This window comes from Chenopodium album, chromosome 7 (genome assembly GCF_948465745.1).
Source record: "Chenopodium album chromosome 7, dcCheAlbu1.1, whole genome shotgun sequence".
Classification (NCBI taxonomy): Eukaryota; Viridiplantae; Streptophyta; class Magnoliopsida; order Caryophyllales; family Amaranthaceae; genus Chenopodium; species Chenopodium album.
In genome coordinates this window covers 69373281-69389662 of record NC_137840.1, presented here as the reverse complement: position 1 = coordinate 69389662, position 16382 = coordinate 69373281, and the positions used below count along the sequence as shown (strand labels likewise).

Below are 16382 nucleotides of genomic sequence, written 5' to 3'. Positions count from 1 at the left end.
ACTATGTAGCATCATGTCATACCTCACCCCAATTCTACGATTCAATTCACCCGATCCATTGCCATCTCTACCCAAACAAGATACAAATATTTACTACTAGGTTAATCAAAAGTAATTGTGTATAGTAAAAGAAAGTAAAAAAAATTGCATGCCACTGCACACATATAATTAGAAAATGGTAATGAGAGAGAGACAATATGAAAGTGGACCCAATTGACCCCACTAAACTCAGTGAGTTGTACCGACGTGTGAACGGCAGAATCTATTCACAGATCTTCCCCAGCTCTTTCTCTTACTCCCTTTAGTATCACCTACGGCAAACATTTTTTTTTTTTTTTTTTCATTAATTTTTTTTTTTTAATTTTCTACAATTTAAACTTAATTAAAAAAATATATTTTTTTTACCTTCCTTTTTTTGTTTCTCTTTGTACTATATATATACAAGTGGACAAACCCGAGTTTTACAATTTTCATTCTTCATTACAACATTATATATTTTGGATCTCTATATTATCATTTCAATATTTCTCTACCTAAAAAATTTATTCTATTGTTCCTTTATTTTCCCCATTTTTATTAAGAAAAATGGAAGCAAAAACCCAAATTATAATTCCGAAAAATGAAGAAAATAAGCATTTTCATGTATTAGCCGTTGATGATAGTATCATCGAACGTAAAATGTTAGAAAAGCTCCTTACCATCTCTTCCTACCATGGTATGTATTCATATCCTTTTTTCTCATAAACCTCGTTCTGTCTGGAATTAGTTGTCATATTTCGAATTACTCTATCAACGTGACTATTAATTTCGGGATTCTGAATGATTATTATTTTGTTAAATGTGTAGTGACTTGCGTTGAATCTGGGGATAAGGCTTTGGAGTATTTGGGCTTAGTGAATTGTCATAATCCAGTTATTAATGATGATGGTCATGTTCTTCATGATGATGATGATCATCATGATCATGTTAATGATGATCATGATGATGGCAATGATGATGATGATGTTGAAGTTTCCATGATTTGTCCTTCTCTTCCATTACCTGATAATGTTCATCACCACCACCAAGTGAGTTTTCTCTTCCTCATAGTTTTCCTTTTTTTTTTCGAGGACGGCCGGCCATAGTGTGTACCGCCGTACAGGGCGGAACACAAGGCCAGCCAGAGTCTCATATTATATCGTATCATATCATATCATACAGTATCATATTATTTATTTAGTGACTGAAATATAGAGGGCAAGAATATATTTTCTTACAAAAGTGTTTATTTGGATTGCTTTTGATTTTAAACAAAGATCTGTTAAGTGATTTTATATTATTTTGATTCTAAAGAATTAAAAAAAAAAAGGAGAGAAAGTTGGCACCAAAAGCTTCTTGTACTACTAGATCTGAACAACTTCAATTTGGTTTCAAAAGTGATAATAATGCATGCACCTAATTCACTAATTATAAATTAAAACTAAAGAGATCATTAATGTTACTCGTCGGTGATTAATTTCTATATACTAGTCCGGAGTTGATATATACGAAATTTATAGTCATGTTGATAATTCTGTAATTTAAACTAATAGTAATATTGTAATTTAAACTAATAATCGATTTGATTAGCCTTTTATATACTCCGTATTACTTAAATGTATTGGTGAAAATATTTATTTCCAAGTTAATAAATTATGAAGGTAGAAAAATTAATTTGAGTGCATTTATATAAGCACATAACTGCAAGCTATCACCAATTATACTTTCATAAATTAAGGTACTATGTCAACTGTTGTTCTAACTTACGAAGTAATTTATTTCTCATATTTTGGACCTCATTAACTTATATGAGTAAATATTTAGTAAAAATAATTTGGAAGGAAGATTATGGTTAACCAAAGATTTAAGCATCTTTGTGTTGTGTTTATCTCCCTAATTATTACGTATCGTAATGACATAATAATATATGATGAAGACTTCATTATCAAGTTTCTAATTGTAGTAATAACACATTTTGACGTAGTGAGATGCTATTTCCTTAAATGAACAAGTTTATACTTTTATATGGTTACTAATTGTTTGAAAAAAGATCATTAGTAGGGTAAGAATCTATGATATACATTTTATGAAACTTCTAATACATGATATATGTAAATTGACTGTATATATATCTAACCTAAAATCGAGAAAGCAATTGTAAGTTAATGTTGTTAGGCTTAATGAAAACCCGGCCCATGAATGATTTTCATGATATAACTGTTTGTACCTTGTGCATGATCCAATTAAAACTTTTTGTTTACGTATTTGGTTATTTGAAGGTATCCTATTTTATTTCGAAGATTACTACATGTTTAACAAATTCGTCAAATTAATTGCATGTTTTAATATGATATCCTCAATTTCTTAAGCAGGGACAAGGAACAAGAGTGAACTTGATAATGACAGACTATTCCATGCCAGGAATAACTGGTTATGATCTACTAAAAAGAGTCAAGGTTTTACTCTAAACTCAATACATATATATTTCCCTAGCAACTTTGTATTTTTTTTAAATATAAAATCTCACTGATTTGTTAGTACTATTATTACGGCTCATTTGGTAAGTAGTAACAATTACTACGAGAATATAAACTTGTTAAAAAGAAAACATTGGTCATTCACATGAAAATGTTAGTTCACCTCAAATTATCTCTTTTTCTTCCACAATTTGTCATTACCATTTATTACCGCTTAAGGGGTTTGGATGGTAATGAATATTTATGAAGAAAAACAAAAAGATTTATTGATGCGTGACTATTTACTTTATACCTTACTTTTACTGTCAGATTACACTTAAATTTATTACCATTGCGCAATACCACGTTTTATAACCAGCTACTCGTACCAATTTGGTTGTCATTAGTACTTTACCATTTTAATAAAAACAAAAAAAAAAAAAAAAAAAGGCTAATAATTCCGGGAAATTTCATTCAAATTGGCAGGAATCCTCCTGGAAAGATGTACCAGTGGTTGTGATGTCTTCTGAGAATGTTCCTTCAAGAATTCACATGTAAGCTCATCTCCTTTTCTCACCTTTTTCTAAAAATAGACTATTCTCTTTTTCTTTTTTTAGAAAAATATATTATTCTTTCTAAAATAACTTAATTAAAGTAAATATTTTTATAATTTTGCGTTGAAAATTTATACTTAGACGTTAACTAAATAACATAATTGAGATCCCAAGTTATCTTTATATGATATGAGAAAATCTTAAAGAATCTTGGTGCATATTTTGTCCCCCTTGAAAATATTAAGTCAAAATGTGATGTTACATTATTATTATTGGTTTGATTGAAAAGATGCAATTCGTGTGAGCTGTAGGATCTTTGATTATTATCTAATGGCCCAACCTTGTTCCCATTTATTTGTATATTACAATCTCATAAACTATACTATTTTATTCACTTCATTAGATTTACTTTTTTTTGGGTGAATCTACCTCATTACAACTTTTAAATTTTCAATGTAATGATACAAGTATGTGATATGAAGTCTTAAAAGTGTACCCGAGATTTCGGAATTAAATATGGTCTACATTATTGTTGTACGTGATTGTAAATTACACAATTTGTTTTGAAAAAAGAATTTAAGGTATATCTCTTAAGAAAGAGATCCTTTAAAATGTCATAATAGTAGTAGTATGATACTATATCTAATGTGTATTCCATTCCAATCTATACCGACCATTGTATATTTAGTTACGTTACAGTATTCCCTTTTAAAAATTACATTTGATATAAAAAAAATAATAAAAAAAACGTAGCAACACAATTATTCTTAATATGCAAATATAATACGAATTAGATATATGTAATTAGATATCAAGGATTCATTCGAAAATGATGCTTTACCAAGAATTTTATATTTAATAGCATTATAGAGTATATAAAAATTAATGATATCTTTATAGTACTACTCTAGTGATTTAGACTTTTCTTAGTATCTAGGTGATGCTTATTTGATTGCTACAATTAGTATTCGTTTTACATGGTGTCCTTAGTAGTATTTCATTATGACTTTTCTTATACTAAAAATAGCCTAATTAATGACTTAATTTTGTTTAATAAATCTTTTTTCGTCTATATCAAGTTTCGATTACTCAAAGTTCGTTAGTTTAGTTTAATACTTTTAGTTATCTTTCAAAACAATGTACATTTGAACATTTCATTATTGATGATCATAGTGGCTATTAAAAATTGTAACAAAATCTAGAGGATTACAAGGGAAAGATTAGAAAGTTATAATTATATTTGATTTATAAAGATATGTCAATATTAAAAAATAAAAATTAGCAAAAGATTCCCATCCACATGGATGGTGATTAATATATCCCCCGTAGTATAAGGGCACCATATGATCTGAATTTGTAAGAAAATCTTGTCCACTATACAAATAATTCACTTACTCTTAGTTATTGATTAATGAATAAGGGCCCACTTAGGGTCTGTTTACATTTACTGTACTGAATTGATTGAAGCTAAACTGAACTGAACTGAATAGAGCTGAAATGAATATTTTATAAGAGAACGAAAGAAATTAGGAGTTGAACTGAACTGAACTGAAATTAAGCTGAATTGAACAAACCCTTAGCTTCATAATTATCTCAAGTGGTTAAAGCTTTCCTCTTGATTTCAGGAAATCCTGAGTTTGATTCTCACCCGCCCTTGTGGCTCTCTAAAAAATAATAATAATAATAATAATCAGCTTAAATTAATATGGAGTATAAAATAGAACTCGAAATAGGGCCTAACATGGTTTAATTAGACTCCCAGAGAGTAAGGATTTTTGTTTTTAATCTCTTCTGCGTAGTAATAAAATAGGTAAAAAGTAGGTTATATTGGGAAGACCAGGAGAAAAAAAAAATTAGTAGTTCAATTTAATGAAATTTAAAAAAAAAAAAAAAAAATTACTTGTATAGAAAGATTCTTGTTACTTAATCAAGTATTCCTATAAATGAAACTTATAAACTTTAATATAATACGGAGTATTTTTATAATTACTCGTATCATACATCATTGACGTTGTGCAACATATTAATTTTAACTATTCCCTATTTAACTAGTTTTGCGAAATAGAGACCATTTATTTGTCTATGTGCTACATGTACAAGCAAAGTACTCCGTAATAATAAAAATTGTTGCAATGAACTTTGAATAGGTGTCTAGAAGAAGGAGCAGAGGAATTCTTGCTAAAACCAGTAAGATTATCGGATTTGAAGAAGTTGCAACCTCGTGTCTTCAAAGCTACACCAAGTACAAGTTCTGAAAGTGAAGAAAATAATAAAAAGACCAACTTTTTAGCACCAAATGACAATAAAATTTCCAAGGAAGAAATTATAAAAATTATTGCTGATCATCGTGAAGATTACACCAGCAATTCCATTGAAGATGAAACCAATAAAATTAGCTATGAAATAGAGAAATTTGTTGAAATATCCAAGATGAACTTGTAATGTGAATAAATCTATCTTAATTTAGGCATAGTTTATGAAATTAAAGAAATGTTGCACCCTCTTAGCCAGTTTGATATAGATGAACCTAATGAAAACTTTGTTTAAATAGATGATTTCGAATCTTCTTACCCTCTTTTTTGATTAGCAATCTTATACTTGACAATATGAATTGAATAGCGAGATCAGTCATTGGCTACATTTTCTGTAAAGTCGAGTCATAAATTCTTAATTCCCTATGGTACAAGTGCACGAATTAGAGTTAGATGATTTTTTCCCCTCGAATATATGCTTGTATGAGCCTTGGACCTCTAGAGATTGTCTTCTTGTTGTAGCTTGTAAGTAGTTTGGAGTGTTAAAATCATGCTGTTAAGAATTCAAGCAATGTAGTGTATATTTCTAAGAAATTTTGATTTACATATTTTGATGGATCTTAGTAATGGACTAATGGTACATGCATATGACCAAATGTAAAGTTTTAAGCTTTTTAGCCATCATAAATCCATCAACATTTACATCAAATAAATTAGATGACAAGTGATATATTCTGTAATTTTGATGTAAACAATCAAACCATTATGTATCAGACTCTCATGGCAAAATGTTCTTTCAAAGATTTAGTTCAAAATTCAGTTCAGGATCAATTTCCATCATACATGTATAATCCCATCCTATACTACTTTATATATACTCTTGAGTCATGTTCACCAAAAACAAATTCTTTGAGTCATTGGCAATTTTTGTGAATTTAAAATATTCATTTGTGAACTAATAAGAAAAAGTGAATATATACGAAATACTAGATAAATGGTACACCTGAGTGTAAAGTGAACACAACACCCACAAGACGATAAGTCGAGAAAAGAATAGCAAGGAAAATTGTCGCAAGGAGTTAAAGGACTTCAAATGAGCATAAATCAAGGAACTCAAAACTTTGTACTCACACTACTCAGTTGATCAGTCTCAGTTTAAGTCTCGTACATTTGTAGTTTTGTACTATAAGCTGATTTCATTATTTCAAGCTGGTTTTAATTTTGGAGTCGATTATACAAGTCAGTCTTTTAACCCAAACCCATTTATGCTGAATGGTTTGATTAGGCGTCGTTTATAACTATGGTCACTCTTTTACATTGGTTCTTGGGTGTTTGGAACACATCACCTCAAGTTCATTCTACAATTGTTCTTTGGTATTGGAAAAAGGATAAGGGTTCGGACACATGACCTCAAAATCACAAGGTAAAGCCCCTAATTGATTCTATAACGCTGCAAATTATGGTCTGTGACAGTACTGTTAACTCTTGATGTAATATTTCTCTACTGAAAGAGAAGCATAAACATTCTATTCTTCCTTCAACAAGCCTTGAGATATTGAAAACCCACAATTAGACTTGTTAAAAGCCAAGGCTAGAATCTTTAAATCAAGTGACTTAAGATCGAGAACTCTCAGAGTGAGAATAGGCCAGCAAAATGAAGTTAACTAACATAACATAAACATTCTTCCAATCAAAAATCCATGGCAACTTTAGATCTCGACGATACACCTTGACTAATTAAACTACCTCCAAAATCGTAAGATCTAAAAAGCCACAAAGCAAGGCCTTGAATTTATTACAGAAAAGAGAGAGAGAAAGAGAGTGCATGATACAAAGTAATGAGAAAGACAAGGATAATCAGGAAGATGGCAAAAGCCGGGGCAGACCACCATGCTAGCTTATGTCGCGAATCTAACATATAGCTAATCAATGGACGTCCTGTGGTATAAATTAAGTTCCTGTCCATGAATTCCACCATCTTAAGATCCTTTTTCCTGTAGAAAAGAAATCCAAAAGCTTCTTAGTATCTGGCAGTTTACCATGTCCATAAAAATGCATATGGAAACAATGTATATACAAAAAATCATTCTGATGTAAAATTAACCTCAAAACTTTAAAGGAGTACTGTCGTAAAATAATTTGACTTTTGAGGTTAAAAAGCTCATTCCACATTATAATATTTGCCAAAATGAGTTTCAACTACTAAATATATGAAAACATTCCTATTAAATCAATTTTTATAGTGATACACAAATTTTCTATCCTTAATAAAATTAAAAAGGCGATTATCTTTGAATATAGTGGAAGTTGATAGCATAACTAGTGTCTCTGCATTCATTTGTAAACTTTTCCCACCATTTATTGAAATCAAAATGAGACAGTAAAAATTTTACCTAAATTACAACTCGTCCTTAGATGTAGTTTGCTCAGATGAAGTTTCCTCAATAGAAGATTGCTTAGCAGCTGGGTCCCTGTTCTTTTGAATAAAATCAATGATTTCTTCCTTGGTTCTGTCTCCATCATATGATAGAACATTCCCGCTTGCTGTTCTAAAATACAAAGTTGGGTAACCTTTGACATCAAAGGTGTCATCTGGGAGATCATTTGCAGTTGCATCCTGCATTCATCAGGCTCGAATTAGCTTGAACTACTCTAAGATATTCTCTAAGACTCGTAAATATGACAACACTTGCCAATTACAAAGTAGATTATTGTAAAATCAAAAGTTTAGGAGGCACAAAAATGGCTCATGTCAAACTAGAATAAGCCATCATCTGGTAGTGATTAGTGAATAAAGCCTTATTACTAGAATGTATATGCAAATTACACATTCAAAACACCATAGACATGAATTTAATAATGATTGTAAAGTTTAGAACAGAAATAAGTTTTCCGAAAACGCAACAGGGAAAGTTCTTTAAGTGACAAGGAGAGATTCTTACAAGCTTGGCAATGACAATATCTTTATCATTTTCAAAAGAAACAGCAACTTCATCCAAGATCGGAGCCAACTTTTGGCAATGTCCACACCAGGGTGCATAGAACTCCAAAAAAACTGTAGTAATTAAAAAATGATAAATACATGTAAGAATGAATATGGGCCTCAATAAGATAACAAAGGACACCAAATATCCTTACCATTTTTGCCGGAGTTGAAAACTATATCTTGAAGAGTGTCAGCAACAACCACCTTAACAGGTTCATCGTTGCTTTCAGGGATGGGTTCTGACTTCCTGTGTGCAGCCACCTTGCCTTCCTGAAATATCACACAATTGTCCAGTTAATTAGCTTATTCAGGCATAAATAACTTTTACTAGTAAAACCTCAACTATGGCAAAAAAAAAAAGAAATTGAAAATGCTAATAAAAAATAAATTACACTGTAATCCTGGATCCATGATGCAATTTGATCAGCCTCCACTTTATCTTTAACATATTTCTTCCCATCGTTGGTCTGGACAATAATGAGAGGTACTTGGTCCTCTTTAAGTCCAAAATACTGAACAAAAACATTGATACCAGTTAATTCATAGTGTTAATGACAATGACAGCACAAAATTAGCTAGAATATACAGAAAAAATTAATCTACCTGTAGTGCTCCAGAACTCGCTTCAAGGTCTCCCAACAAAAAGCTAATACCCTTTGATTTGTATTCTTTGGCAACTTGTTCATACTTTGACTTGTATGTATCGTAATCAATGCTGAAGTTCATGAACAACAAGGCCTGATACAATTGAAAACAACCTTGGTAAGCCATAGAACAATGAGGAGAATCAACAGAAGGTGAAGTCGTGAAAATAACAGGATAACAGTAGCACAGAAGAAAAATTAGTCAGAATTTCAACATGGTAAACATTTAGTCTGCCTGCACAAATCAAGTGCACTTGTGGCACTGACCATGAGGAGACGAGTGGTGATGGAAAAGATACCCCCAGTTAGACTACAATTCTGGTAGAGAGATTATACATAAGCAAAACTAAAATGTCATTCAGTAAGCAATTAAATGACGAATCTGACACTAGAATGACATAAACAACTACTAAGAAACCTCAATTACATGACATCTCCACACAGCTTAAGACGAGAATTAAAAATAAAGCAACAGAAAATCCACAGACATACAATACATAAGCATCAAGTTTAAACAGAGGAGACAGTGCCTAACAGCAGATAAAGATCCAACTCGGTGCATACTTGATATATTTAACTTAAAAAAAAAAAGGGTTTCCTAACTAAATTTTCTGTTGTTAGCCAAATTACTGGTGTTTAAATGCAATCAGATATTTATGCAAAATTGCACACTCCACATGTGCATATTAGAATCAAAATGTTCTATGTGCTACTTAAAATGGTCACAGCCATCAGAAAGTTTAGTTATGACCAAACATGTGGTGACTCATTACCAAACTAGTCCAGGACAACTCCATCAAGTTTGTATAGAAGATAAAACATATATACCTTGGCATTGGGAGAGTTAAAAAACTTAATAACATAGGGATGGTGTGCTGGGTCCTTGCTGAAGATAGTCACAGTAGGAATACTGGATTCTTCAACAAACTTCTCCAGAGCTTCCTCATTAAAATCCTACATATTATCACAAGGTTACATCAGCTCACGAAACTACTGTAAAAAACTGCAATGTTGCAAGAAATTTGAAATGAGTAACTTGCTATACCTGAGAGTCAACTACAAGCTCGTCAAAAGGCTTGAACAACCTAAGGGTGGGCTTCTTCACAGATGACTCACCCCTTGGTAGGAACTTTGCATCAGTAGTGTGACCAAACTCGTAGTCAGAGCGCAACTTCTCAGCCAAGGCTTGGAAGCTTTTGTACTCCTCACCAGAGAGTTCTGGGAATATCCCAACCTGAAGTAGACGATATATATGAATAGCTAAACACAAAAACAAAATCAGAAATTAGAACATAAGGGGAAGAACTACGACTCACAATAACAACTTTTTCCCCAATGAGAGTGGTAGCATCATCAGCAGATTTAATCTCAACAGATGCAGGACCGCTTTGCTTTTTCAAATACTCAACAATTCCTTCAGCTTCCCTTGGACCCTTGTACTCCTGAATGTGTTTCCCACCATTCCTCACAATCTTCAATGTAGGGTAACCCTTAACATCATATTCAGAAGCAAGTTCCTTGTTCGAGTCCTCATTGGCATCAACCTTTGCCAAAACAATTGGAGGGTCGTGACTGCTCAACAAGGATGCAGCCTTCTCATACTACAAGTTTGATGAAAAAAAAAAAAATTCACAAGTCAGCCAAAGAATACACAATTCAAACGACATTGTTCGATCATGCATTGCAATTAGATAACTATACAATTGAAAACCATATATCGCCTCTATTGTTAAAATCAAAACAAGGAACCACAATTACCTCAGGAGCTAGACTCTTACAATGTCCACACCTGTAAGAAAGAGATCATGATCAAATTAGCCATAAGAGGAAATTCGAGACTAGATACGTAACTAAACGAAAAACGTAATCAGCCATTCAAGTCGTAAAGGAAATGCAAATGATGAAAATGGATAAACTATAAACCGGAAGGTGTCATTGAAGATACATTCCCTTAATTCCCCGACATCAGTAATGTCTTGCAAACAAAAAGTTCCATTCTATTATAATTAATGAAACAGATCATATGACTCCAAACAGGACAACAGTTATATTGCATCAAAATATTTGCAATCTAGTCAACTTCTTAAACTTGACTTTTTACTATTTCATAAACCTTAAAAAATAAATCCTAAAAATTTTAACTTTTAACACTTCATATGCAATTTTGACCTTGATTTCTTCGCCTAAATTTCAATAAACTAAAATTGTATTGAACATTATTTATTTTCACCATTAAAAACTAGATCAACATCAATCTTTACCAATTTAAAGTAGTAACAAATTCATCAGACAAAATAATAATGCTACCTTCACAATAACACATTATAGATCTAACATTCAGAAAAATTACACATCAAATTCCAAAAAATCCTACAACAATTAATTTATAACAGATCTCAATGCAATGACGGATGATTAAACCTTCCAAATCAATAATTAACACTCAAAATCACTATCCGATCACGCAAATTTCTCCAAATTCCTCACAAAAAACAATCAAATCACAGAAACAATAAAAACTCAACATCACTTCAAAAATCTACACAACAATCATCAACAAATCGCAAATCACAAAACAACAAATCATCAAAAACAATAAACAATTGTAATAACAAATTAACAAAAATCATAAAATTAAGATCAAATATCATACCATGGAGCGTAGAATTCAACGACAATGAAATCATGTTTAGCGACAGTTTCAGAGAAATTAGTGTGATCGAGAGTAAGAACAAACTCCTTAGCATCAGAAGATGCAGATGAATCGGTAGATTCAGAAGCAGAGATCGAAGCGAACAAAGCTAAGAGAGAAACAAGGAAGAATGAAACCCTAGAAATCGCCATTTTTTCCCCCAAATTTTTCTCTCTCCAAAGAAAAACTCTTCTAAGTTGTGAGTTCAGTGTGAGTATTTTTTGCAGGTTTATAATAAGAGAGAGAAATAGAAGTGGAGGAGAGAGAAAGTAGGACAAAATGTTAGAATCACGTGTTAACTTTCTGTTGAGAGAGAAACTTTATTTTTTTATTATTATTTTATTATTTATTTGTTTTTATTTTTTGCATTTTTGTGCGTGTAACTTGGTTTCTTAGAGGTCAGAATTTTGACGTGGCATGTTTTGATTGGGTAGTGCTTCGTGGACTATTTTTATTTATTTTTAGAATTATCTACGCTCTAATGTATTTGTACGTATAGGATTATGGATGTACTTTGTATTAATTAATTGTGATAAACTATGACGAGGTTTGTCCAATCGTTATTTGCCACGTAGCAAGGCTTAGTGTATTTTTCTTTTATTTACTTTTTTGTTTTAATTGTCAAAAATGTTACTGTAAGTATTTTTTTCAAGTTTGAGATTTTTTGGGGGAGATTTCTTGTTAAGATCTTGTATAAATATAAAAAATCCTCTAATTTCCAAATTAATGAAATATCAAAAATATACTTTCATTTTATATATGAAGTGTGATTTCCAAAAATTAGAAAAAGGATTCAGTATTTGACTAGTTAATTGATTCCAAATCTCAAGGGATTTATATACTTGTACTATTTATTTTTAGCAATTTATAAACATAGAAAGTCCGGCCTACACTCTTCACCTTATGATTTACTATCAAACTTAAAATATTTTTATTTACTTAAACAAAAATTATAATTTTATTTTTGAAGGCTATAATTTTATTTACATTGAATTGTTATTGCTGAACTTTTTTACGAGTAGGATTTTATATTATTTTAATTGATTAAATATTACTTTCTCCGTTTTTTTTTTTTTTTACATGTTTCTTTAGTCACTTTTGTCAATGCACTTATTCAATCATTAATATCTTTAATTATCAATAAGCAAAAATTATGAGAAGTTGATATCTTAAAAGCATATAACGTGATGAATATAACAAGACCTCACATGACTATATTTTTATTACGTATAAAGCACAAAACACAGTCAAATAAAGTATATGAATAGTGCTAAAGTCAAAACGTGTCAACTAAAAAAAATGAAGGTAGTATGTTTGTTCCTTGAAGTTTATGATATGTACAAACTGAAACTTATTTTTATGACATTCTTTTGTTTTTACTAAGCTTAATTAACTAATTTTTACTAGATAAAAAAATTGTTATGGATAATTTTACTAACACAGTCACAAAGAGTATCAAATATGTCAACTAATGGTTGAGAAATGACACATGTTTGGTAGAAATTAGTGAAATAAAGGGCTTGGAATCTATTGAGGCTAGACTCTAGAGTACAATTATGTACATAATTCTCTTTAGAAGTATCCATATGATTAGGGTATGCTATAATCTATTGTTGGTGTAGTATTACTAGTATATATGGAATATGGAGGCTCTAGTATAGGAGTTTTTTGTAACACCTTGGTGAAAGAGGCAATATTATAATGCGTGAAAGGGTAAACGGTGTGCTAGTTTAGGAGAGACGAATTATTAACTCAAAGTTGGATCAATGACTTCAAAGATAAATTAATTGATGTATATTTTGCTATGAAAAAACACGAGAAAAGATTTGTTTCAAATGTTTTTTAATAAAGGACCAACAGAACAACACATTTTTGTCTTTCTTATCCGTTTAATGTTGTCCCAAAATTAGGTGTTGGTAATTTTAGAAACATGGTTGAGATATGTAGCATATATACTACTATATGGGTAAGTGAATATTGTAAATTTGATGAAATTCACAATTCATGATCATGGACCTTAAGTAGAATAAGTTGTTAGCTTGGTAGTGAATGTCATCAATTTTGTGCCATTGTTTGTGGTTTTGGTTGAGAATGTATGAGGCGTGATTTGTCGCTATCAGATATGGACTATATCAATGGGTAAAAACAATATATACTACTATATGGGTTAGTGAATATTGTAAATTTGATGAAATTCACAATTAATGATCGTGGACCTTAAGTAGAATAAGTTGTTAGCTTGGTAGTGAATGTCATCAATTTTGTGTCATTGTTTGTGGCTTTGGTTGAGAATGTATTAGGCGTGATTTGTCGCTATCAGATATGGACTATATCAATGGGTAAAAACAATATAAAATCAACAACAACAGTATTAAATCAACAACATCAGTACTCCGTAAAATAAATAATACTCTCTTTCCGTTTTCCCTCTTTCTTCATTGAAAATCTCGCTAGAACAAAACATATGATGATATGCACTATACCAAGTATGGGCCTATACTTGCTCGAGAATATATGGTTTATTTAAGAAGGGTTGTTGTATCAGGCTGACAGCGTACATGTAAGAGCAATTGGTCTTAGGTGCATCCTCATGCACCTAAGATAGGTGCAACAAGTGAAGGCCCAAAACGCGCGGCCCAAATTAATAACCAGACAACATATCCGCGATCCGCCAAAATCAACACTACACTCTACAAAATGAACATTTAGTAAAAAAATATGAACATGAAAAAAAAATGAACATTTAATAATAAAAAATGAACACGTAAAAAAATGAACATTTAATACTTATAATGCATATATTTCATAATCATATTATTTTTTATTTTTTCAAATTTTTATGTTCATAATTAAATGCATAATATTCATAATAATATTTTATATGTTCATATATAATTTCAAATATTCATAATGTAAATATGTGTTGTTCATGAAATAGTAATTAAATCTGTTTATGCATATGTTGTCTTTCTTAAATGTTTATGTTCATATTTTTTACGTATATGTTCATACTTTAAATGCTTATATTCACTTTAAGAAAACCAATGCTTACGTTTATATTTTGAAATGTAATAATCGCTTTCTGAAATGCATAAGTTCATATTTTTTTATGCCTATGTTCACTTTCTGAAAAGATAATGTTCACATGTAAGCGAACCTATGCATATGTTCATTATTTGGATACCTTATATTCTTAGAATGTTTTAAAACGTTCATAATATAAATATTTGTTGTTCATATGATAAATATTCTTAAGTATATATTACGAACTAATGTTTATAAAATATGTTCATATTTTGAATGCATATGTTCACTCTCTAAAATGCATATATTCATATTTTGAATGCTTATGTTTACATTCTTTAATGCATATGTTCATACATTTTATATGCATGGGTTCACTTACAGGGACCCAATGCATATGTTCATATTTTGAATGCGTATGTTCATTTTCTAAAATACATATACTCACATTTGTAATGCATATGTTCATATTTTTAATACTTATAATGCGTATGTTTTAATTTTTATGTACTAAATATTCATTTTTAGTATACTAAATGATCATTTTTAGTTACTAAATGTTCATTTTGTACTAAATGTTCACTTTTAAAGTACATCGTGTTCATTTTTTTCCAAAAATTATTCACAAATATTAGCAACTTAATTAAAAAAATCAAAATCGTAATTAAAAATAAATAAATTTAAGATGCAACAATTCAATAATTCATCACAAATTCATCGACCATAATTTTTGCAATATCGATTAAAAATTAAACCTAATACTTACAAAATCAAATGAAATTCATCACATATTCAACAGTTGAATTAATATTCAAATAATCAAATTCATCCCAAATTAAACCCAAATTCATCAATCTAATTGATATCCATCACAGCAAATTCATAGAAACTAACTTGCATTGATCTTTTCGGGAATAACAATCAAATTCATCTATTCAATTCACAAAATCAATGGAAGATAAAAATAGAAAAAACAGAGGAGAGAGAAAGTTTAATCAATGGAAAATAAAAATAGAAAAAACAGGGAAGAGAAAAAGTTTATGAAAGTGGTCGAAAGTATAGAATTCAGAGAAAAATTTGATGAAAACTTTGATGAAAATTTTGATGAATATTATTATATAAATAAAAAGTGAAGAGAAAATTTTAAAAAAGGGGAAAAAAATCATAAAGAAAAGAAGAATTACAGGAAGAATAATATCTGGAAAAAAAAAAAAAAAAAAAAAAAAAAAAAAAGATAAAGGTGGACTGCATTTCATACACTAAAAGTTGCGTTTAAGGGGTGTTGCACCTATTCTACATGCACAAACATGCACCTAAGAATATGCCATGTAAGAGTTTTGCTGGTGGGCATGATTAGCATGAACCAACTGTTAAGCCCAAAAATATTTATTTTGGTTCAAATCATTAGCTGAATAGCATGAACAAACTGTTAAGCCCAAATCATTAGCTGAATAATTCAAATGATTTTGTTGATATAATCGAATAGTTTATTGTTTTACAATTAATAAATTGTATTTTTTTTTTCTTGCCTGAATTTTCTAAAAATATTCAATTTTTAAACTATGATCATCAATGTCTCATCTACAGCACTCAACAAAAGAGAGTTTTGGAAACATCAGGTCTGCCACCGCCTCCAACAGATGGCGCACCACCACCAGATGCTTACTAGAGCAACCAAAGCTGCTGCCGCAACATAAGTAAAAAGTATCAGTGAGATGCATACTGTACTTCGTAATCTAATCTTAAATGGCTCAGA

At 30.4% G+C, this 16382-nt stretch overlaps 2 protein-coding genes across 3 annotated transcripts; one reads left to right on the top strand and one right to left on the bottom strand.

Moving 5' to 3' along the window:
• Positions 1 to 460: 460 nt before the first annotated feature.
• Positions 461 to 5614, top strand: LOC145639318 (two-component response regulator ORR10-like). Of its 2 annotated transcripts, none has more exons than XM_081690531.1 (5): positions 461 to 715; positions 847 to 1067; positions 2391 to 2474; positions 2961 to 3028; positions 5176 to 5614. In XM_081690531.1, exons 1-5 carry the CDS (start codon positions 586 to 588, stop codon positions 5468 to 5470), a joined length of 798 nt encoding a protein of 265 aa, XP_081546657.1. In that variant the 5' UTR covers positions 461 to 585; the 3' UTR covers positions 5471 to 5614. The 2 variants fall into 2 exon arrangements, with proteins under 2 accessions (XP_081546657.1, XP_081546656.1); XM_081690530.1 differs by having other exon boundaries at positions 2388 to 2474.
• Positions 5615 to 6935: 1321 nt separating this feature from the next.
• On the bottom strand, positions 6936 to 11786 carry LOC145639317 (protein disulfide-isomerase-like). The gene is made up of 11 exons (XM_081690529.1): positions 11564 to 11786; positions 10669 to 10699; positions 10227 to 10511; positions 9956 to 10144; positions 9739 to 9864; positions 8870 to 9004; positions 8659 to 8778; positions 8419 to 8536; positions 8223 to 8335; positions 7674 to 7897; positions 6936 to 7274 (listed from the first exon to the last, which is right to left on the bottom strand). Exons 1-10 carry the CDS (start codon positions 11752 to 11754, stop codon positions 7679 to 7681), a joined length of 1527 nt encoding a protein of 508 aa, XP_081546655.1. The 5' UTR covers positions 11755 to 11786; the 3' UTR covers positions 6936 to 7274; positions 7674 to 7678.
• Between the last annotated feature and the right edge of the window lie 4596 nt (positions 11787 to 16382).

Excerpts from the sequence above, each read along its gene's own strand:
- LOC145639318 (XM_081690530.1), top strand. The coding sequence starts at position 586 with ATGGAAGCAAAAACCCAAATTATAATTCCGAAAAATGAAGAAAATAAG. Across the intron at positions 716-846 it reads TACCATCTCTTCCTACCATG|TGACTTGCGTTGAATCTGGG; the intron begins GTATGTATTCAT and ends TTAAATGTGTAG. Across the intron at positions 1,068-2,387 it reads ATGTTCATCACCACCACCAA|CAGGGACAAGGAACAAGAGT; the intron begins GTGAGTTTTCTC and ends CAATTTCTTAAG.
- LOC145639317 (XM_081690529.1), bottom strand. The coding sequence starts at position 11,754 with ATGGCGATTTCTAGGGTTTCATTCTTCCTTGTTTCTCTCTTAGCTTTG. Across the intron at positions 9,865-9,955 it reads AGCTTGTAGTTGACTCTCAG|GATTTTAATGAGGAAGCTCT; the intron begins GTATAGCAAGTT and ends GATAATATGTAG. Across the intron at positions 8,336-8,418 it reads TTTCAACTCCGGCAAAAATG|TTTTTTTGGAGTTCTATGCA; the intron begins GTAAGGATATTT and ends TAATTACTACAG.